This window comes from Stenella coeruleoalba (assembly GCF_951394435.1).
Source record: "Stenella coeruleoalba genome assembly, chromosome: X".
In the NCBI taxonomy this organism is placed as follows: Eukaryota; Metazoa; Chordata; class Mammalia; order Artiodactyla; family Delphinidae; genus Stenella; species Stenella coeruleoalba.
This window is the reverse complement of record NC_137152.1, coordinates 122,568,477-122,590,467: the sequence shown is the minus strand read 5'-3', so window position 1 is coordinate 122,590,467 and position 21,991 is coordinate 122,568,477. Positions and strand designations below refer to the sequence as shown.

Genomic DNA, 21,991 nt, shown 5'->3' with positions numbered 1-21,991 from the left:
AGTCCTTTCCTCGGCACAGGGACGTAGAAGCAAGTGTCGCCAGTCACCGCCAGGCCCCCTCCGCTTCCCTCTGACTCTGACAGTCCCCAGCTGGCCTCCTGGCTCCCCTCTTCGCCCCCCAGCCCTCCTGGGAGCAGCCGGTGTTCTTTCTGAAGAGCCAAGGTGCCCACCGGTCTCTGCCGGAAGCCCACGGTAGTGCCCACAGGCTCGGGGGGCTCCTTGGCCGCCCAAGGCCTCCCCTCGTCTTCCCCACCCACACCAGCCACGGAGGTCTCCAGCCCATCCTGCTGCCTCCCTGGAGGCTTCCCCACCCACCCCCTTTCTGGGGACCCAATTCTTCCTCCTGGTCCCTTGGATGGGGTCCCAAGGTCACGAGCTCCAAGGGCTCTCTGCCTGACCCGGACATCTCTGCCACCAGCCCACTAGAGCTGTGGGCTTACTTGCTTCCCACTCGAGGACCCCTGAGGGCGGGGCCCGGAAGAACAGCTCCCCACGCCTCCTACGTGGATATGTGCACGTGTTGGAGCCAGTAAGCAAGGCAGGGCTGGGCCGCAGGGAGCCGGGAGAGACGGTGCAGCAGTAGAGTCCCAGGCGGGCCGTCCCCAGGCCGTCACTCAGGCCCAGCACCTGTGGTGGGAAGAGCTGCCCGCAGCTCACGCCCCTGACCTTTGCCTGGCCAGGGCCCCCAGCGACGCTACACTGAGGGACAGGAGGGCCCCAGCCTGTCTTGGGGATCAAGGAGCCATCGGAAAAGCGGGGACCCAGCAGAGAGGGGGCAGGGAATGAGGTACCCATGGGAATGCAGGGATCGCCTCTGGGAAGGCTCCCCCAAGGGCCAAACAGGAAGCCAGAGAATGTTCCCAGAGTGTCACCGGCACCCTAGGGCATGTGAGAAGGGGTGAAAGCCCGGCCTGCCATGCCCGCAGTGCCCTTGTGTGGCTGTCCCCATCAGCGGGCTCTGGAGTACAGGGGTTCAGTCTGACGACCAGGTCACCGCCACAGGCCCACTCAGCGGTCCCCTCTGCCAGCCCTGAGGCGCAGGGGCTCAGCCTGGGGCCCGGTTCGTCACATGCCAGCGTGGGCGTCCCCCTTGGCCCTGGGGTGCGAGGGAGCTCACTGTGGAGGATGCGTCACACCGTGTCGGTGGAGGGGTCCCCTCTGCCAGCCCCGGGGGGCGGGGGCCTCGTCCTGGGGGCCGGGCCCTCCAGGGCCGCCGCCGCCGCCCCCTCCCCGCTGCATACCTTGCCCACAGCCGAGCAGCTGGGAGGCTATTTATAAAGGCGGTGAGATCAGCGGCCGAGGCTATAAATGCGCAGGCCGCGGCCGGGCCCCACAGGAGCAGCCGCCCGGGCGCCGGAGCCGCGGGCAGCGCTGCCGGGATGAGCACCAGCGCGCTGGGCGGCGGCGGGGACAGTGGCAGCAGCAGCAGCAGGTAGGGCTCGGCCTGGGCGCCCGGGGCCCCTGGCGCCTCGCGCGCGCGCGCGCTCACCGCCCACCCACCCCACCCACAGCTCGCAGGCCTCCTGTGGGCTCGAGTCCTCAGGCTCCGAACGGGCCCCCGCCGCGCCGGCGCCACGGATACTACGGGGGCTACTGGGCTCCGACGACGAGGAGCAGGAGGATGCCAAGGACTACTGCAAGGGTGAGGCCTGCCTCGGCGCCGCCCGCGGGGAGGGGCCAGGGCCAGCCCACGTGGGCCGGGCGCCGGCGGGCCGCGCTGTCCCGGGCACGGGGAAGGCAACACCCCCACCGCGCCCGACGGGCTCCCTTCCCCAGGTGGCTACTACCCCGTGAAGATCGGGGACCTGTTCAATGGGCGGTACCACGTGGTGCGCAAGCTGGGCTGGGGCCACTTCTCCACCGTCTGGCTCTGCTGGGACATCCAGTGAGTGCCCCCTCCACCCCCCGAGGCCCCACGCCAGCTGGGGTCCCGCCCTTGGGCACCGCTGAGGCCACGGTGACGGCCCCGTGGGTCTGGCCGGTGCCGGCAGCCGACGCGGGTCTCGGTGTTGCAGGCGCAAGCGCTTCGTGGCCCTCAAAGTGGTGAAGAGCGCAGGGCATTACACGGAGACAGCTGTGGATGAGATCAAGCTCCTGAAATGTGTGAGGCGCCTCCCCTACCCGCTCCCAGCGCCCCAGGAGCCGCCCAGGGCCTGGCAATGTGGGTGCAAGGCCTGCCGGGGCTCCGCGGGGGTGGGGGCAGGGCTCCCGGAGGGGCAGGCTCCAGCTGGCTCCGTGGAGTGGGAGGACCCGAGGAGCGGGCAAGGGCGGGCCGGCAGCCTTTCTTCCAGCGGGGCCCAGCTGGGGCGGGAGGGAGGCCCCCACCCCGGAGGGGCCGCCCGGGGAGCAGCTGGCGAGGGGCAGGTTGCAGCCGTCTGTGGCCCCTTGGCTTTTGCTCCAGGTCCGAGACAGTGACCCCAGTGACCCCAAAAGAGAAACCATTGTCCAGCTCATCGACGACTTCAGGATCTCAGGGGTTAATGGAGTCCGTATCCTTCGTAGGCTGAGCAAGCAGTGTGGCAGCGCAGGGGCCAGCTGGCTCATGCCTTCCCAGCTCCTAGGGCCTCAGTTTGCTGATCTGCACGATGGGGGTTTATCCCTTCCAGTGACACTGCGCAATATCTCCATCACCACTTCGGGGATTTGTGTTTCTGTGTGGGGGGCAGGGAGCGGATGACCAGGTTGGCACTGGCTATCCACGGGTGTTGCTGGCTTACCCCCAGGTGGGAGGACCCACCTCTGTGGCAGTGCCTTCCCTTTCGGGGGGCTGTCCGTAGGCTCTTTGGCAGACTTGGGCGTAGGACTGGGGATGGGCTGAGAAACCCGCCTATTCCTCCAGTGCCCTCTCCCTAGGGTGACCGTGGAAGGTACTGTCCCAACTGGCACACCTAGAGTGACAGGGACACTATGACACCGGGATGGTAGCAATACCGGGACCTCCCAGACCCAGCTCTGCACTGCCCGAGGCTCGTTGCTCCCCCGCCCCAGCTGAGGGTGGGCGGGGCCTGTGCCCCAGCTGCTTGCCCACTGACCGCCCTTCACTCCCGGCCCAAGACGTGTGCATGGTACTGGAGGTCCTAGGCCACCAGCTCCTCAAGTGGATCATCAAGTCCAACTACCAGGGCCTGCCCGTGCCCTGCGTGAAGAGCATCGTGAGGCAGGTGAGCAGCAGGCGCCTGGCCGAAGAGCGCTGCGAGGCGGCCTGGGCGGCGCCGGGGCAGCTCAAGCGCGGCTCTCCCCAGGTGCTGCGCGGCCTGGATTACCTCCACACCAAGTGCAAGGTCATCCACACGGACATCAAGCCTGAAAACATCCTGCTGTGTGTGGGCGACGCCTACATCAGGCGCCTGGCTGCGGAGGCCACGGAGTGGCAGCGGTCAGGGGCCCCGCCCCCATCCCGGTCCACAGGTACCGAGAGCCTGCGCGGGGCGGGGCGGGGCGGGGCGGGGCCCGTGGCCTCAGCCCCTGCCTGAGTCTCGCTTCCTTTCTGTCACTCCATGCTCTGCCGGCCCCACCCCCAGTCAGCAGTGCCCCCCAGGAGGTGTTGGTAAGTGGGGGCGCCCCTCTTCCTGGGCCTCACCCTCCCCAGCACTCCTGCAGTGGCGCTTCCAAGCGGCTGGGTGGCCCGGATGCGGATGATACGCAGAGTGGGCCACGTGCCCCAAACTGCCCTGGGTGGCTGCTGGGCTCGCCCCCGTCTCAGTGGAAGGACACTGCATCCGAGGCTGGGAGGGGCCAGAGCTGCCCCTAGGGGAGGCTGGCACCCACAGGCAGGCCTGCTGGTTCCTCCCCAGCCTCAAGCTCTGGGGAGTGGCGGGCAGGAGGGGAGACAGGAGGCGGGTGAGGGGGCACTGCCACGTCTGGTGTCCCTGGAGCCCCCGGGCCTGCAGGCCACGGGCAGAGGCTCGGGCTGCTCGGGGATGGGTGACGGGCACCCCGGAGTGACCCTGGCTCTAACGGCAGACCGGTAAGCTGTCCAAAAACAAGAGGAAGAAGATGAGGCGCAAACGGAACCAGCAGAAGCGGCTGCTGGAGGAGCGGCTTCGGGACCTGCAGAGGCTGGAGGCCATGGAGGCAGCCGCCCAGGCCGAGGGTGAGGGGCCAGGGGGGCGCAGGGCCGCCTGGCACGTGCCGCAGCGGCGTCTGCTCACACACCACCTCTGCCCGTCTCCCCAGACTCTGGCTCAAGACTAGAGGGGGGCAGCGGCTCCACCTCCTCTTCCGGCTGCCACCCTGGGGGGGCCGCGGCCGGCCCCTCCCCGGCCTCCTCCTCCCCTGCCCCCGGGGGCAGCCGCAGCCTCAGCCCCAGCTCCCAGACCTCAGGCTTCTCGGGCTCCCTCTTCTCCCCCGCCTCGTGCTCCATCCTCTCAGGCTCTTCCAACCAACGCGAGACCGGGGGCCTCCTGTCACCCAGCAGTAAGTCAGGCAGCGGCAGGCACGGGTGGGCGGGGCCGGGCAGGGCAGGTCCAGGCCAGCTCAGTCTCTCTCCCTTCTCTTGCTTCCCCAGCACCATTTGGTGCCTCCAACCTCCTGGTGAACCCCCTAGAGCCCCAAAATGCAGACAAGATCAAGATCAAGATCGCAGACCTGGGCAACGCCTGCTGGGTGGTACGAGCGGGCGCCCTGCTATGAAGGAGGCGGCACAGGCCTGAGCCGAAACCAGCACCGGCCCGCCTGGTCAGCAGAGCTGGGCCCACGGCAGGGGGTGGGGGGCCACAGGGAAGTGGCCAGCCTCAGCCTCAGGTCGTCTGGCCAGACCCTCGGGACACCCGGGGACGCTGAGGCTCAGAGTGAGCCCCACTGTGCTCCGCGGGCGCACGGCCCAGAGGAGGTGGGAGACGAGAGGGGGGCAGTGAGGGGAGGCCAGCCATGGCCCCAGCTCCTCCCCAGGGCTCCCCTTGCCTGCAGCACAAGCACTTCACCGAGGACATCCAGACACGGCAGTACCGGGCCGTGGAGGTGCTGATCGGCGCCGAGTACGGGCCCCCGGCCGACATCTGGAGCACGGCGTGCATGGTACGTCCGTTTGGGCTACCCCCGCCCAGAGCTGGCCCACCGGCCGCAGCCTCACCCTCTCCCCCTTCCAGGCCTTCGAGCTGGCCACTGGCGACTACCTGTTCGAGCCACACTCCGGAGAAGACTACAGTCGTGACGAGGGTAGGGGGAGGCAGGCCCTGGGCTCGGCCTCGGGGTCTCCCGGCCGCCCGGCTTCCTCCCAGCCCCCTGTCTATTCACAGACCACATCGCCCACATCGTGGAGCTGCTGGGAGACATCCCCCCGGCCTTTGCCCTCTCGGGCCGCTATTCCCGGGAGTTCTTCAACCGGAGAGGTGGGGCCGAGCGGGCGCAGGCCACCTGGATGCAAGGGGCGGGGCAGGGACCTTGGGTTCTGAAATAGGGGGAGCAAGGGGTCCCAGATCAGAGTCCTCCCTGGTGGAGTCTGACCTAAGGCCCACCGGCCTGCCCCCAGGAGAGCTGCGGCACATCCACAACCTCAAGCACTGGGGCCTGTACGAGGTGCTCATGGAGAAGTACGAGTGGCCCCTGGAGCAGGCCACGCAGTTCAGCGCCTTCCTGCTGCCCATGATGGAGTACATCCCCGAAAAGCGGGCCAGCGCGGCCGACTGCCTCCAGCACCCTTGGCTCAATCCCTAGGCCCGGCTGCTGCTTTGGGCAGCGTGGGACGGTCCTGGCTGCCCCCGACCCCCAGCCCTCAGTGCCTTCAGGGAAAGCAGGACGGCTCCGCCCCACCCACCCTGCTGAGTGCCTCACACCGCCCGCCCGCCCTCTCACACCCCCCCCCAGCAGGGCAGACAGATACCAGGGCCAGGCCTGCCTTTCAGAATTCGTTCTGCCCCCAACCCTCGCAGAGGGCCCTCTGAATGGGAAGCGCACTGCCTGTTTTCTTAATAAAGTGTGACTGAAACACCCGCGTCCTGGAGCGACAGAAGCACGCGGCCAAGGGCTGGGGCAGAAGTGGGTTTATTCTGGGTCCGCCCACCGAGCCACTCAGGGTGCTGGGGGCGTGAAGGGGATCTAAAGGGTGGGCCGAGACAGTCCCGGGGACGGCCTAGGCCTCCACGGCCCGGCCGTTGATGACACGGATACGGCGGATGATGTCCTGGATGGCTTCTGATGTGGTGCCCTGGCCCCCGATGTCTGGGGTGTGCATCTGCAGGAGACGGGCAAGCTTGGGCACACAGCGGGGCCCAGCCAACACCTGCGCCCTAGCCTGCAGGCAGCCCAGGGCTGCCCACAGCGCCCCGTGGCCTGCAGGGGCTGGGAGCGCCACCAGGAGGGCAGTAATACCAGCTAAGGCCCCAAAGGCCCCCACTCTGCCTGATACACCCCCCCACCTTGGGGGCAGCACAGGTGCCAGGTCGCCATTTCCAGCCCCTCAACCCGGGCTGGGGTGGGAGCCTCACATTTTCATTGTCCATGGACGCCAAGACGGCCTTGCGGATGGAGGTGGCGTAGGAGTGGAGCCTGAGAAAGAAGGGCAGACCTTGGTCCTCGCGGCCTGGGGCGCGGGCCGGGGGCCAGGGCCCGGCACCGAGAAGCCACTTACTTGAGGTGGTCGAGCATCATGCAGCTTGCCAGCAGCGTAGCCGTGGGGTTGGCGATGTTCCTGTTGGCGATGCTCTTGCCTGTGTTCCTCGTAGCCTGGAAGAGGCGAGACGCAAAGGAGGGGGCTGGGAAACACAAGCACATCGAGTGTACACTGCATTTGTGCAAAGCGTCCAGAACAGGCACATCCAGAGACAGAAAGCAGATGACTTCGGTGCCGGGGGCTGGGAAGGGGGAACAGAGAGTGACAGCCACAAGTACAAGATTTCTTCTGGGGGGATGGAAACGTTCTGGAATTAGAGAGTGGCGATGGTTGCACAACTCTGAATATCTTAGAAACCAATAAATCGTACACTTTCAATGGGTGACCTAGGAAGTTTGTGAGCTATAGTTCACAAAAGCCAGGGGCCCTGGCACTGCTGGTGGCACTCACCGTCTCAAACACGGCATACACGTGGCCGTAGTTGGCCCCAGCTACGAGGCCGGGGCCCCCAACCAACCCCGCGCAGACGTTGTTGACGATGTTGCCGTAGAGATTGGGCATCACCATGACATCGAACTGCTGGGGCCGGGACACCAGCTGTGGGGCAAGGAGGGGACGGCCAGCACCTGGAGCCCAGGCAGCCCCGGGAGCCCAGGGCAGGGGCCACGCAGCATGGCAGCCTAACTACCTGCATGGTGGTGTTGTCCACGATCATATTCTCGAAGGTGATCTGGGGGTAACGGGCTGCCACCGCCTTGCAGCACTGGAGGAAGAGCCCATCGCCCAGTTTCCTAAGGGGGATGCAGGACACCAGCTCGGCCACTGCAACCGTCAGCTGGAGGGACGGGGCACGCAGACGCCACAGAAGGCTGGGTTCTAAACTACAACCAGTGCCGTCTGCGGGACGGGCAGAATCCCGTTCCACCTCCCCTAGGTGTGCACTGCGGTGAGGCCACAGCTGGGAAACGGGCAACAGGGCGTAGTCCCGGGCCCCGAGTCCCAGAGAGCAGGCCCCGGCGGCAGCGCGGCGGCGCGAGGCGGGGGGCATACATGATGTTGGCCTTGTGCACGGCCGTCACTTTCTTGCGCCCGCTCTCCCGGGCCAGCGTGAAGGCATACTCGGCAATGCGCAGCGACCTGGCCTCGGTGATGATCTTCAGGCTCTCCACCACCCCTGCCACGCTCTGAGAAGGGGACGAGGGAGAAGAGGCCCACGGCCTGTCCGAGCCTGCCCTCTAGCACAAGGTTCCCCTCGGGCACGGCGTCCCCGACCAGCGCCCTAGCCGAGCTCACGCCCGCCAACACGCCCCCACCTCATGCTCCAGGCTGCTATACTCGCCCTCCGTGTTTTCCCGGACGATGAGGATATCTATGTCCCTGTGCCGCGTCACCACTCCCGGCAGGCTCTTACAGTGGATGACGTTGGCGTAGAGGTCCAGGCTGGTGCTAGGGGCACAGAGGGAGAAGCAGCCGGCAAGTGCAACATCTCTCTGCTGGCACCCCCACCCCTGCCAAGCCCCCAGCCCATGCACTTGGCTCTCACCGCAGGATGTTGTTTCGGGATTTGTGGGATGGCGGCAGGTTATGGTTTGTTTCAATGTTGCCTGCAGGACAGCAACAAGACCAGCAGGCTGGAGAGGGCGCCCCAGGCTCAGCTGCACCACCATATCCCCCTTCTGACCCAGGGGATGCGTGCCAAGGGTGACTCCCACAGAAGGACACAGCAGCTTCCGGCGGCAGAAGCGTTTCATGGAACACTCTAGCGTAACTTGCAGCGTAAGCCCCATGGGGCAGAGGGGCATGTGTGCCTATGCGTTTGGTTCACTGATGGGCTCCTGGCACGTAGCATGCACTCAATAAATACTGAACGAATGAATGAATGAACAAGGGTTGGCATCTGGCCAGGTCTTGCTAGACCCTGGGTGGGGAATGGACAGAAAGTGGCCACTCTTGCTTACTAACAGGCTGGTGGCTAGGCTGGCACCAGCAAGGGGACCTTGGCCACGGTTAGTGCCAGGCCCTGCGTCGAGGAAGCACGAGAGCTGCAGCTCAGAGGCAGGCAGGGGTTGCCTGGAAAAGACCACAGCTTTACCTTGGCTGGGACCAGGGCACCCAGAGGGCCAGCAGCTGCTGAGAGAAGGCAGTCAGAGAGTGCCAAGTAGAGGAGGGCTTTCTCAGGGCCACCAGGGCCGCCGGCCCTCCAACTCACACCCTGCCTGGACTTCCTTCACCCACAGTGCCTTGGGCACCCTGTAGTTAACATGGCTGCCCCTCCATGTGACTGCCAGGGCCTGGGGCTCTAACTGGGTTCATCTTTGCTCACTCACTCCTCACACAGAGCAGGTAATGGTCTAAAGTTTGCAGAATGAGTGATGGAAACAGTTTAAGGACCTGGAGCAAACCAAGGCAAACTCAGAAAGGGTAAAGCTCCCGTCTGTAACATGCACAGCTGTGCCAACTGGAACCAAGGCGGCAGGCAGAGGGTTACAATTGCATCTCTGTGACACGTGGTTTGTGAAGAAAGACTCTGAGGGTCAAAGCTGACTCCAGCAGAGAGGGCTGCCTCAGGAGGGAAGAAGGGGGTGGAAGGGGGCCCATCCCTGGACAGGCTCCCGCAGAGCCTAGTGCCACTGAGACCTCAGAATCGCAGCATCAGTGGGGCCCCAGGGACAAGTGTCAGCTTGGAGGTGAAAGGAATCACGAGCGGTGCCCCATCCTGGCCCCCGAGCTCACCCTTCAGGGCCACGCGGTTCCGCCGTATGGCCATGATGGCGTTTCGGATGTCCTCCTCGTCGGCGTTGGAGCTCACGTGCACCTCTTCGAAGTCCACAGGCACACACGCATGCCTGGGGCAGAGCAGGGTCAGGGCGGCGGCCCCAGGCCTCCGTCTGGGAAGCCTGCCTGGACCACTGGGTGCAGAGGCCTCTGCCCTGCTGCTGCCCACCCTGCCCTGGCTCTGGCTGAGGGGAGACTGGGCCCACCTGCGCCAGCTGGCAGGCATGCACTTACACTCCACAACACTGTCAGTGGGCCTGGTTCCACCCTCCCCGTGCCCGGGCCGGCCTGCTAGGATCGCAGACACTGGGACAAAAGGCCTCCCACCACTGGCTCACTGCCCCTCTTGGCACAAAGTTCTCAGGGTCCCCCTGGCTGGGCCCAGGGGCTCTGTACCTGAACACAGACTTGACGTGCAACATGAGCTCTGGCCCGATGCCATCCCCTGGGATCATGGTGACCGTGTGCCGCCCACCATACTTAGCCGACGGGGGCTAGAAGGACGGGGAGGCTTCAGTTCCCTTCCCCCCTCCAGCACTGACCCAGTGGGAAGGCCCACTGGGAGGCGCCAGCTTGGGGTACCACACCCCTACACCCTGCCCCACCCACCCCAGACAGGGCTGCTCACGGCGGGGGGCGCTCCTGGGTCGCGAGGACAACAGCAGAAACAGGCCCCGTCCCCGCCTGGACCCGGGTCAATCCCAAAGCAACTAAAAGCCCCAACCTAACAGGCAGATGAGAAAAACACTCACAATTGTTTGTTGCTAGAGGCGGGACAGGAAGGAAGAAGACACAGATCAGTCAAGGCTGGAGGAACAAGCTTTGCTGGGGAATGGGGCTGTTTCCCTGGGGCGCCGTCTAGCACGGTTCAGGGGAGAAGGGGTGGGCGAGCTCTGGAGACTGCACCTCAGGGGGAGAGACACAGAAGGGCAGGGAGCCCAGAGGCACGACACACGCGCGTGCACGCGCGCACACACACACACCTCTGCACCCACGCCTGCCTGTGAGTGCATCCACATGCACCTGTACACACACGCCTCCGCACACACACAGGCGGGCACACGTGAACATCAACACACGCACGTGCATGCACACACTCGGGTGGGTACTTACTGAGAAGCTCCTCCGGGGGGCTTCGTGGGCACCTAGAACCTGGCAAAGAGAACCCAGACGCTAGTGGTTGCCATCTAGCCCAGAAAGCCAATTTGGCAAAAGGGCCAGCCGAGCTCCTGGCAGGGAAGGCGAGCGTCCTCACCCGCGCCCAGACAGGCCCTGCGCCTCCCCCGTGCACCGCTGTCTAGCGCACAGCAGCACACAGACCAGCCCGTCGGAGCACCGCGGACGGTCGCTACAACGCTTTACACCTCCTTCAGGTCCCTGGTCAGTTTTTTAAAAAATGTTTACATCCCCCTCCCCACCTTTTCTTGTTTCTGGTCTTCTTCAGCCAATTATTCCTGCTCAGTGATGTCTGTAACTTGGAGAAGTTGGCACGCCAAACGTAGTACGATAGGGAAATCGTGATAAACCACTGGGCCACCACGACCAGCATTTACATCATTTTAAAGATCATGTTTTCTTGTTGCAAAAGCAGCATATGGACAGAACACGAAGATTGGGAGGAAGAAGATAGCACCCAGCCCCGTCCACCCAGAGATAAGCACTGTTGGCACCATGCGGAACAGCACTCTAGAATCAGAAATCTAAAAATGCAACCATTTGCAGAAGAATAGCAGACGCCAATCTTTCAGAAGGCTTTCATGAAGGATTGCAAAACTGCTTTGTGGCCTACATGGATGACAGATGTCCCCACCCCCCACCTGAAACAGCCGCACTTGGTCACACCGGTGCCATGCCTGACAGCTTCAGAGCAAAAGCCACCCGAGTCAAATGGGACAGGTGCTCAGAGTGACCCATCTGGAGTCCCCACACTTTCCTGGAAGAAGCAGCCCATGTCCCAGCTCCCACCGCAGCGGGGCTACAGGCCCACACACTTTCCTCCCTGTTGTGCCCCGCCTGGGTGCCCTTCAATCCAGAGACAGGGGCAGGGCCAAGGTCCTCCTTATCGCTTGGGAATGCCCTGCCACTTGCCTGCTGGGGCAGCCAATGGCAGAGTCACTGTGGCCATTTTCCAAAGAGCCATGCCTTCCTGCTAGAAGTCTAGAAAGCTCACGCAGAGGCTGACCGCCCCATCTGGGTCTCCCCGGCTGGTTTTCACAAGGCTCCCCCTTGCACAGAACTCTGGCAGCACAGGGGTTAGGAAGGGGGTGACTAACAGGACAACAGGCCCTGGGGGTTTCTGCTGATCCATGGGGCCCCCGGGTCTGCAGTCTGACGCATACTTGGGGCTTTTCTGTTTTCCTTCTAGCAATTGTCAGTATCTGGATTCATCTTAACTGTAGGCTCTCAATACAAACTTGTGGATGGTGTCTGTATTGAGACTGCCTTTCCTCCAGGAAGCCTTCCCTGATGCCCTAAGGCTGCTGAGCTGTTGGTCCCCCGGGCTCCCAAAGCCCTACCCACCCCACTCCCTTCCCCTCAACCACAGTCTCACTAGGTTATCACTGCTGTGCTCCCTCTCCTACCCCTAAGCCCCTGAGAGTGGACACCATGTCTGTCTGATCCTCTACTGTCACCCCAAGACCGAGCAGAATGCCTGGTCCAGAGCTGGGACACAAAAAACATTTACTGAATGAATGAGCATATCAGAAAATGAAGGAAGATATGACGGGCTTTGAGGCTAGGTCGACCTCGGTCCAAATCCTCCATCTACTACTCTTGCTGGCAAATGGCTTAACCTTGCTGAGCTTCCCACCCTTACCTGAAATCCACAGAATAGAGGTGCCTACTTTATCTGACTGCTGGAAACATTAAGCAAGAAGAGGTATGCAAGCTGTTCAGTCGCTAGAAGAGCACACAGGGCTATGCAAAAGCATACGCCCCCCTCTACCCCACCAGCCCCTCAGGCCAGTGTTCAAGGCTGCTGGCCAGTGAGGGGATGCTGGGCTGACCCCTACAGCTCCGTGCAGTAACTCCTCCTGGGTTTCAGCCCTCTGAGGTCTACTGGCACCTGGCAGGTAACCTGGCTGTGCCGGTGAGCCAGCGCTCACACCAGGCCTGGCTCTGCATCTGCACAACCACACCCCACCAGACCCTGGACCCCATCACTACCACCAGGGCCGAACGTCTCTCTCACCTGGTCCCAATGCTAGATGTTCCATCCAGCTTTGGCCAAAGACCCGGAGAGCTCTCAGGATAGTGACTTCCCTGACCTTGCTCTGGACACATTCAGGCACCTTCCTTCAGGAGGTTACAAAGGTTCTGTGAAGCTACCTATCAAAGGAGCCCAGTATGAGGCAGAATGGGATATATGCATTGGTCTCCAGCTTGTTCATCAAGCAGGAAGGTGGACTGTTACCCTCGTCCTTTGATAGTGCCACAGAAAGAAAGGAGTTCAGAATGGTACGTGTCCCAGCCTAAGGGCTCCCATGATCCACATTTTAGTGAGGGTTCTCTCATCAGCATGTTTCTGTTGGATCAAGTACCAATGGTGGCGGCATATTTTCCCACGAGGTCCCAATTAGTGGGACCAAAGATCTGGGCTTCATCTCTAAAGGTTCCCATACCCAGGACAACCAGTCTCAGGGCAAGGCATTGCCCAGCTAGCAACCTTTCACTGCCCCCCATCCCTGCCCCAATATAGACACAAGCACACACACAGGGGAAGTCAGGGAGGAGACAGATGTCCCCACCAAGATCCTGCAAGAGCCTAGCTGCCAGGGACCTCTGGAAAGCCTCTGGCGAGCAAGTGGGAGGAGTCAGCATTTTAAACATAATTTTATAAACCAGAAGCTGTTACAGGGCAGTCTTCCCCAGGGCTCAGAGTGGGGAAGCATGGCTGAAGACATGTCCACAAGTAGTGTCAGCAAAGTCACAGAGTTCTGGAAGGTCAGAGTTGGGTGGATCCTTTGAGACAGAGGAGAAACTGGAACCCAGAGAGGTCAGATCTCTCGTCCCTCAGGGCCAGTCCTGACTCGATGACGCTTCAGATGGCTTCCAACCCACCCAGGGACTAAATTATCCTCATTCAAGCGTGTCAAGAGAGAGGAATCAGACCTGAATAACCAAGATCCTAAACAGAGAACAACGGAAGCAAAGCCCTCGCGGCCTCCCAACCCGCCAGCTTCAAGAATCCTAGCTCCTTCCCATTCCAGGCGCCTGCGGTGGGGGGGGCGGGGAGGCTCTGGGGCACCAGCAAAGGCCGATTCACCACCTCCACTGGGAGAGGTGGCAAAGCGGTCCACAAAAGGGAAGCTTGAAGAGGCAGGGCGGCCAGGAACCGATTCCCAAGAGGGCAAGAGCGAGGCGGGCCGGCCACGTGACCGCCTTAGGGGAGGGGTTTCCCACAAGGACACTAGGGAGTTGACACTGCCCCCCGGGGTCCACTCTCCCCGCCCATTGGGAGCTCCCCCGCCACAAGATGCAGACCCCTGAGAAGCCAGACCAGAATCAACTTTCGCTAACCCCTTCAGTGACAGCGAAGGTGGCCAATCAACCCTGGCCCGCAGCGCTCTCCCCTCCCCTCACGGGACCCGCAGCCAATCGGGCCCCAGGACGCTCCGAGAGCGGCGGCCGCCGGCCTAACCCCGACGAGGTGCAAGCACCCCTCAGCGATCGCCGCGGCTGTTCCCGTGGCCCGCTCCTGCTTCTCACCTCCCAAGGACGGCAGAGGAGGGCCGGCCTGAGCACTGCCTTCACAGCGCCGCCCGCGGCCGTCGCCACCTTCAGCGCCATGATGAAAAGTGAGAACTGCCGCAGGTTCCGACTCGCAGATGCCGCTCTCGCGAGAGTTCGGCGGGGCGCGAAGTCCCGGGCGGGGGCGTGGTCCCGCAGTGCGCACGCACACGGCCGCGCCGGTTTTCACGCCCTCTTCCGGCGCCGAGAGCGGCGCCGCCGCCGCCGCCGTCGCCGCCATCGTCGTCGCCATCTTGCGGGGGAGGGCGGCCCGCTGGGCCCCTGGTCCGGGGAGGGGACACGTCAGTGCCGCTGGCGACGTCACAGGCCCGCCCGGCCCGCCGGCCCCTGATTGGCTGCTGCGGCCGCTTACGCGTCGCGCTTCCTCGTCTGCTCCTCGTGTTCAGGGGAGTCGCTCTCTTTTTCCCTCGGCAGAGAAGAGGCGATGGCGGCGCTGGCATCTCTCGGCGCCCTGGCGCTACTCCTGCTGTCCGGCCTCTCCTGCTGCTCAGGTAGCGGCCTGGCCGGAGCTCGTTTCTGGCGAGCCTCTCACCCACGACTGGTGGTGCGTGGGGGGAGGAGGGGTGCGGGCGAAGCGGGGGTCTGGGCTTTCTTCTTCAGAGAGGCAGGTGGTCTCTGGTCGCGGCAGCCGAGCCCACCACGCGCTCTTGCATCACACACGTTTACCAAGCTGCTGGGCTGCTGGGAGAAACAGCCTAGTCTGTCCCTCGTCTACTTCCGCGAGGAAGAGTCCCAGAGCCTCTCCCGTGCGCCTGGCCCCAGCTCCAGCAGGAAAAATGACACACGTCCCTGCTGCCACTCCAGGAGCTCCCGGTCCCGGAGGGGGGTCGGACAGGAGCAAAGCTCTGCAGCGCCGGGCGATCGGAGCGAGAAACTGGGCCGGTGGAGAGGAGCCACTTGACCCGGTGCGGTGGGGCCAGGCCTCTCCAGGAAGAGAGCTCTGAGTGAAGAGGAAGCAGGGACGGTCCAGGCAGAGGGGCCCGGAGTGCGGGCGAGTTAGAAAGGAACTGAAGAGGGAAAGATGAGTGGGCCTAGAGTGCCTAGATCAGGCGGTTGATTTGTTTCCCCCGAGGCCTTGCCATATCTTTATAGGGTTTTTCAGCGGAGTCAGATGGCTTCACGTTCTTGAGAGGTTGTTAACACTTAGTGGCAGGGCTGAGCTCAGACTGGAGTCCAGAAGTTTGTTTAGGAGGAGGTCCTTGCAGGAGCCCCCACCCCGGGCCTGGGGACCTGGACTGGGTCAGGGCCACTTTCAGTGCATTCACTTTACCTGCCCTACCTCAGGCCAGCGCCCTTGATGCCTGCAGTGTTTCACCAGCCTAACTGGCCTCCCCGCCTGCACCCTGCTCACCTGCTCCTCAGGAACCCCCCCACGCAATAGTCAGTGATGCCTGGAAAGGACAGACCTAACTATAAAGCCCCTCTGTGCTCCCCCGTGGCCATAGGAAAAAGGTCAAGTCTAGCAGAGCGTGCAAGGATCTGGGGGATGTGGCTCCTGAGAACCGCCTCCCACCCATGTTCCCAGGCATCTTCCTCCCGCCATTCCAGTCCCACGGCCTCTGACTGCTTCAGCCTAAGTCACGGCCCTGCCCGGACACCACATTTGGAGAGCAGTGGACGCCTTGTGATTTAGGTGGCACCTTTCCTTCCCTTTAGCCTCTAGCAGTGTGGAGATGACTACGGCAGCATCCTTTTTCTCAGTGCAGCCCTGTTCAAGGGGACAAGTTATGCTTATGGACCCAGACCCTCTGCCATTTCTTTCCCTCCGGAAACACTGGGGCCAGTCGTGGTCTTCTGTCAACTGTCTGGGGCAGAGACCCTTTCCTTCATATCAAAAGCCCCATAGGTTGCCAGCAGCACCATGCTTTGTGTCTGCAGAAGATGCCTTCAGTAAACTGTCCAGAGCCATGCATGGCTCTGGATTGAGGTCAGCCTGGCCACCCCCTGGGCTTCTAGGGTGCTCTAGGGCAGACTGCATCCCTAAACCATTGCACGGCTTCCCTGTCTGCAGGTCCAGGCACAGACTCGAGTCGTGCAGTGAATTCATGCAGCACGCCCCCCCACACACACACACACACACTCACCTGTTCTGCCTGTACGTTGAGGTTCCACCTGTACAAAGCCTTCGTGTCTCCCTTCCCCTGCCTTCCTTCAAGACCACTGTAGTTCTGACTGATCATTTGAATCTGTCTCCCAGACCCCACCTGGCAGGGTGCAAAGGGCCCTTTGTGTGCTCAGCTGATGAGCTCTGGGAAGTGGGGTTAGGGTGGTCCCTTCTAGCCCTAACCCAGCAAGCACAAGCCAGGCCTTAGCCGTTCATCTCTGCCTCTCCGCAGCAGAGGCCTGTGTGGAGCCCCAGATCACCCCTTCTTACTATACCACCTCGGATGCTGTCATTTCTACTGAGACTGTCTTCATCGTGGAGATCTCCCTGACTTGCAAGAACAGGGTCCAGGTGAGGCAGCGGGGGTTCAGCCAGGAGGGTGCGGGGGCGAGAGGTGAGCAGTGAGGCTGAGACCTGGGGCCCTCACTGGCAGTGGATGGGGTCAGACCTGGGGGTCCGTGTGGACAGGGAGAATCAGGGTTTTGATTCCCAGGTGTAGGAGAGATCAGGGCACAGCCAGGCCAGATTCTAGCAGATATTTAAAGAACATTCTCCTCACCTGCCTGCTCTGCTGCATCTATGTGCGGTGATATAGACAGGCATCTTGCTGTGTGTGCAAAGAGTATACGTGTGAAGGGAGAGACAGCCAGGGTCAGCCCCCAGGCTTCTGCGTCCCTTTACTGGTTGCTCTTTGCCGAAGTGTGTGTCCACATGTGTGTTTCGTCATTTCAAGACCAAGCAGCCCTGGCCTCAGCCTCTGCAACCTAAAGGCCCAGAGAAGGAAGGAAGTTGGGCCTTTGTAGGTACAATCTTCTTTAGGCAGCTCATTGGGTGTCCGCGACCGTGATACCCCCTTCCAGGCTCAGAGAAGAAACAAGAACACTTCACTCATCCCGCCCGTGTCCAGTTAACAGGCTTGCCGTGCGTTAGGGAGGCCAGGCATAGGGGAGATGTGGCCCCCAAGGAGGGAGACAGACGTGGAGAGTACCCCCGCCAGACACACCGCAGTCCCCGGCTGTGCCCGGCGGCCTCCATACCCACACACAGGCGGAGGGTGCTACTCCGGGTGGCAGAGCGGGGCCTCACCTGCAGCCAGAGAGGGGAGAAGGTGACTCTCCTTTTATCCCCTCCCCCAGAACATGGCTCTTTATGCTGACGTCAGTGGAAAACAGTTTCCTGTTACCCGGGGCCAGGACGTGGGCCGATACCAGGTAAGGGATGCTGTGGTGGTCACTTTCGCGGGAGGCCACCCGTTCACGGGTGTGGCTTGAAGGCCGGGCCAGCAGGGCTGGGGTTCCTGAATTCGATGCGCTGGCCGTGGCGCCATGTGCACTGCCCACCCCCTGCCGAACACACCCCACCCAGGTGTCCTGGAGCCTAGACCACAAGAGCGCCCACGCAGGCACCTACGAGGTCAGATTCTTTGACGAGGAGTCCTACAGCCTCCTGAGGAAGGTGAGTGTCCCCGAAGGCCACCCAGGCCTGCAGTAGGGGGGGCATAGCCGCTGCCCCAGCTGGCTCCACCCTGAGGTCCCCTCTCTGACTTGGAGCAGGACGGCCGGTGGGCGCCTTCCTGCTCACCCACCCCACCTGGCCCTGTGCCTTCCGTGTCGCTCCTTCACCCGCATTTCTCCTTCCACGACTCTGGCCGGTGTTCCTGCCTCTCCCACCCCACCCAGCATCGCCCCCTGACCCCAGCACCTCCCTCACAGGCCCAGAGAAACAACGAGGACATTTCCATCATCCCACCTCTGTTCACAGTCAGCGTGGACCATCGGGTGAGTGGCCAGAAGGGGCTGGCCTGGCACAGGGGAAGGAGGGAGCCGGTGGCAAGCCTCGCGTTTTAGCGAGAGCTGGGGGCTGAGCCAAGTGGACCAGTGTGTCTTCGCGCTCCAGGAGGAGGGTGGCTGGAGCGGCCGGCCTTCTCGCCTGTCCCTCCCCCGAGAATGACTTTGGTCTCCTTTCTTGCAGGGCACCTGGAATGGGCCCTGGGTCTCCACCGAGGTACTGGCCGCTGCCATCGGCCTAGTGATCTACTACCTGGCCTTCAGCGCCAAGAGCCACATCCAGGCCTGAGGGTGATGCCCCCCCGCCCCCCTGCTTCTTTCAATAAACAGTTACCAGCTATCCCAGGCACCAGAACTGTGTCACACACACGGGCAGAGCTGGGTGGCCGGCATCCCTCCGCCTGCCTAGACGGCACAGGCACCGAGTGGGGCAGGTCTGGAGGTCCCCTTCCTCCTTGTGTACGTTTGCTTTACTCTTGGCCATTGTTAGCGCTCCCTTCTCAGCCCCCTAATACCCAGTGCCCACCGTCTCCCAGGGCTGCCTGCCTGGTTCCGGGCGGGGCATGGGGCTTTCTCTCCCCTCCGCCCCCCAATCTCTGGCAAAGAGTGGCCTTGTTCTCCTGCCTGGGCCCGCTTAGGGAAGGACCCTCTGACCACCTGCCATTTTGAGGGCAACTGCCCAGGGCAGGTGGCGTGGGGAGCTTCCCCGAAACCCAGCAGTCAGCAGTGCACGTAGCCATGGCCCCTCCTGGCCTTCGGAAGGGCCCTGGGCAGGAACCACACACTGAAGTACTTCCTGTGCTTTTCCTGGGGGGCGCTGCAGGCGTCCCTGTGGCGCTTATGCGGTCGAAGCTAGTACTCCAGGTAGCTGTCCAGGGGGGTGGTCCTTCCAAGCTCTCCGCTCCAGCGTGGTGCCTCCCAGGATGCTCTCACCTCTGGTGTCGGGTGGGGCACAGAGAAAGGCACAAGAGAGGACCTGGACCCCCAAGCCTCCCAGGAGCCCATCGTTAGCCCTTTCCAGCTCGGCTGTGTCCCTTCCCTCCAGCGAACCCGCTCTCTGAGCACTGATGTTCTCGAGAAATCGGGCGGGCGTCCCTGTGCAGGCTCCACGCTCCACGTCAGCCCGCAGCCCTCCCACCAGCCCAGCGTCCCTGCTGCCACCTGGTGACTGCAGAGGTGAGGGGCCCTAGGGTGACCTGGCTTCCTCCAGGCTGTCGTGAGGGGTCCTTGGGATCAGCGTCCAGGGAGGCTGCACCCCAAAGGAGGCCCAGAGCCTACGGGAGTGGGTGGGGCTCTCCTCTGGGCCTTGTCCTCCGCGGGAGTGTGGAGGGACTTGCCTGGGGACCTTCTCCAGGCTAGGGGACGCCAGCTGTTCCCTGCCCCGCACCCTCAGTCCAAGCGAAGCGGGTCAGCATGGGTGGCTGGCAGGAATAGGGAGGCTCTAGGGAAGAGCCCCGTCCTCGCTCCCAAAACGGGCACAACAGGAACCATGGGGCCCCTGAAGACCAGGCCAGGCGCGAGCTGCTGGCTGAGGCGCTTTCTGCATCCCAGACAGGGCTGGTGGGAGCTCGGGTGGCGCCTGCTGGCTGAGCACCGCTCCTCCTCCTTTTAAGGGGGAAAGTGGCAGCTGTTGGCCACCCAGCGGCTCTATTTGATCCCAGCTCCACCACTCCTGGTCCAGTGCGCCGGTTGCCAAGGGCTTCCAGATCTCCTGGTGTCAACATTGCCCGGAGCCAGTGAGAGCCAAGCCCCAGCACCGGCCTTCACACAGCCGAGGGACCCTCGGATCCGGGCCTGTCCTGGCCCCCACCCCAGAGCAAAAGCAAGGTGCCTCTAGCGCCATCACAGTGAGCCCCCAGCAGCCAGAGAGGGGGTGCTCAGGGAGCAGGCGGCCTTAGTCTCCAACCGCAGCCAGTTTTCTGCGAGGGGCTGGGTCCTGGGAACCCATCCTTCACAGGGGCCTATGTGGAGTGTCCCCTCCCAAGGAACGGGGCCGGTCACGAGTTGATGTTCCTAGCCCCCCGCTCCAGAGGCCTCTGAGGGGCAAGAGGAAGGTGGTGTCTCGTGTTTGCCCCTTTTCATCAACAAGCCCTTTCCTCCCTTGAAGCCACTGGTGTTCTGTGTGACGTGCTGGGTCTTCCCTCCCAGCTGTTCAGACAGCAGGGCACTCCGCTTCTGGGAACACAGGCTCAGGTTTCTTGCTCACGCCAATCTCAGCAAGTTAGCAAAATTAACAAGAGGTCTACATTGCTCTTTCAAGAGAATTTTTAAATGTATCCTCACCCACTTAATGTGCTGGCAGCATCCTGTGTCTTTTCAGGAGACAGCGCCTACTCAAGGGCTCACCGCACAGACGGTACCCCTGGAGTTGCTGTCTTTGGGGCCTTGGCCCCAGCCAGGACTTAGCAGGGTTCCTGACACTGAGCAGATGCCCAGTGGTTTGCTGTGCTGAATGGAACCTCTGGGAGTTCCCGCAGCCACCTGGTATTCATCTGGTCAAAAGACACTTCTTTGCATCTTCTGAGGGCTAGGCACTGTGGGGTCCCCAAACAGGGAAGGAAGCCTGTGCCTTCCAGAAGCGCTAGGGCACTCCCTGAGCTGCAGGGCAGGGAGAGGGTGGAACCACTTCTCTATGACTCTGACCCGAGCAGGGGTGTTGGCCTCATGCACATGCCGGCTCCAGGCTCAGTCGCCAGTCCTGAGACAGGTGTCTGCCATCCTTCCTGCACTGGGCACCACACCCTTGTGACCGTGGCAGACCTCTGAAATGACTCTGGTGGCTCTGTCCCTCCTCCCAGAGTGCTGGAGGCTGACTTCAGAACACCTCGCTTTTGCTCAGCTTCCCCCTGACCCGCCCGGCCCCACGCCAGCCCCCGGTGCTGGAGAATGAAGGAGAATGAACACGAGGAGGCCAGGAGTCACCCTCGAAGGCAGCTTGCTTTATTCTCACGATGCCGGCAGGGGGCGGGGGTGAGCAGCCTGTCAGCCTTCCATCTGAGGCTCTCTGAGCCGGGAAGGGCCCGCAGGCCAGCTCTCACTAATGCACAGGTCCCCGGGGGCTGCCTGGCCCACACTGGCAAAGTGGGGCGCAGGGCATCTTCTCCGGTCAGCCCACCTGGCAGGGCCCGCCTGTCACTCAGCTCCAGGCCGCTCCCTAGCTCTGCGTGGGTCGTGTCACCGAGGTCTGCTGCTACTCACGCCACTCAGGAGAGAAGCCGAGCTCCAGAAGGCGTCTGCCACAGCCCTGGGCTCTCTTCCTTCTTCTTGGACGGACACTGACCCTTCAGTCCCCGCAGTCGCCGGGGAAGGAGGTGACCTCCAAGGTGAGCCTGGCAAGCCACATCGGAAGCTCCCAGTCGCCACACCTCGGAGCGGAGGCCATCTGCAAAGCTGCTTCCCATTCTTGCCTTCATCCCCCCACCTCCCCTCCCCCCATCCCCCTCCCCTGCTTCCCCCCACCCCCCTCCTTCCCAGCTATCACTCGGGGATTCCACCTCTGTCAGGCTGCCTGAAGGAGCTGCCAGCCCTCAGAGCGGGTCCACAAAACGAACAAACCCAAAAAACAACAATTGGCAAGCACAGAAAAGGAAAAGAACCACAGAGATCAGGGTTGCCTTTGTCTACAAGTAACGGACATTCTCTTGTGCTTAGGACAGTCTTCTTTGCCTCTGCTTTTCAGCTGACTTCCCTGTCCCCAAGTGCCCGCACTGAGAGCGCTCTGGAGGGAAATGCGTGTGTCTGCATGTGTACATGGGTCTGGGCTCGTGTCTCACACACACACATGCCTACGGCTGAAGGGGGGGCCGATACGGGTCTGCCCCCAGACCAGCTGTTGATGTGGTCTCTGTACTTGGGGAGAAGGAAGTCACCAATGGAGAGAAGCGTCCCTCGTCCTCCAGGGGCTTCTGTCTGGTAACAAAGTCCCACGTGCACACACACACACACGCTAGATTCTAAGGGAGAGCAGAAGACGGGGTCCCGGCAGGCTCAGTGGACCTGGGCCAGGGCGGAGGACCCGTGCCC

General features: G+C 62.7%; 3 protein-coding genes across 7 annotated transcripts; 2 read left to right on the top strand and 1 right to left on the bottom strand.

Moving 5' to 3' along the window:
- Window positions 1-1,188: 1,188 nt before the first annotated feature.
- Window positions 1,189-5,689, top strand: SRPK3 (SRSF protein kinase 3). 2 transcript variants are annotated; one of them, XM_079910572.1, is made up of 15 exons: window positions 1,189-1,432; window positions 1,512-1,642; window positions 1,777-1,885; window positions 2,016-2,103; window positions 2,402-2,489; window positions 3,055-3,161; window positions 3,243-3,408; window positions 3,522-3,547; window positions 3,964-4,093; window positions 4,177-4,416; window positions 4,508-4,608; window positions 4,909-5,016; window positions 5,088-5,157; window positions 5,238-5,330; window positions 5,471-5,689. In XM_079910572.1, the coding sequence occupies exons 1-15, from the start codon at window positions 1,380-1,382 to the stop codon at window positions 5,653-5,655; spliced, it is 1,695 nt and encodes a 564-aa protein (XP_079766698.1). In that variant the 5' UTR covers window positions 1,189-1,379; the 3' UTR covers window positions 5,656-5,689. The 2 variants fall into 2 exon arrangements, with proteins under 2 accessions (XP_079766698.1, XP_079766697.1); XM_079910571.1 differs by having other exon boundaries at window positions 1,365-1,432; window positions 5,088-5,330.
- A 255-nt stretch (window positions 5,690-5,944) lies between these two features.
- IDH3G (isocitrate dehydrogenase (NAD(+)) 3 non-catalytic subunit gamma) lies at window positions 5,945-14,200 on the bottom strand. 3 transcript variants are annotated; one of them, XM_079910523.1, is made up of 12 exons: window positions 14,036-14,200; window positions 10,439-10,477; window positions 9,722-9,819; window positions 9,284-9,396; window positions 8,094-8,154; window positions 7,864-7,996; window positions 7,601-7,734; window positions 7,239-7,341; window positions 7,001-7,147; window positions 6,569-6,663; window positions 6,426-6,486; window positions 5,945-6,172 (listed from the first exon to the last, which is right to left on the bottom strand). In XM_079910523.1, exons 1-12 carry the CDS (start codon window positions 14,114-14,116, stop codon window positions 6,071-6,073), a joined length of 1,167 nt encoding a protein of 388 aa, XP_079766649.1. In that variant the 5' UTR covers window positions 14,117-14,200; the 3' UTR covers window positions 5,945-6,070. The 3 variants fall into 3 exon arrangements, with proteins under 3 accessions (XP_079766649.1, XP_079766650.1, XP_079766651.1); XM_079910524.1 differs by lacking the exon at window positions 7,001-7,147; XM_079910525.1 differs by lacking the exons at window positions 10,439-10,477; window positions 14,036-14,200 and adding an exon at window positions 10,078-10,212 and having other exon boundaries at window positions 5,946-6,172.
- Window positions 14,201-14,332: 132 nt separating this feature from the next.
- On the top strand, window positions 14,333-18,295 carry SSR4 (signal sequence receptor subunit 4). 2 transcript variants are annotated; one of them, XM_079910527.1, is made up of 6 exons: window positions 14,333-14,568; window positions 16,417-16,532; window positions 17,318-17,392; window positions 17,547-17,636; window positions 17,894-17,959; window positions 18,153-18,295. In XM_079910527.1, exons 1-6 carry the CDS (start codon window positions 14,502-14,504, stop codon window positions 18,255-18,257), a joined length of 519 nt encoding a protein of 172 aa, XP_079766653.1. In that variant the 5' UTR covers window positions 14,333-14,501; the 3' UTR covers window positions 18,258-18,295. The 2 variants fall into 2 exon arrangements, with proteins under 2 accessions (XP_079766653.1, XP_079766652.1); XM_079910526.1 differs by having other exon boundaries at window positions 16,414-16,532.
- The last annotated feature ends 3,696 nt before the right edge of the window (window positions 18,296-21,991 follow it).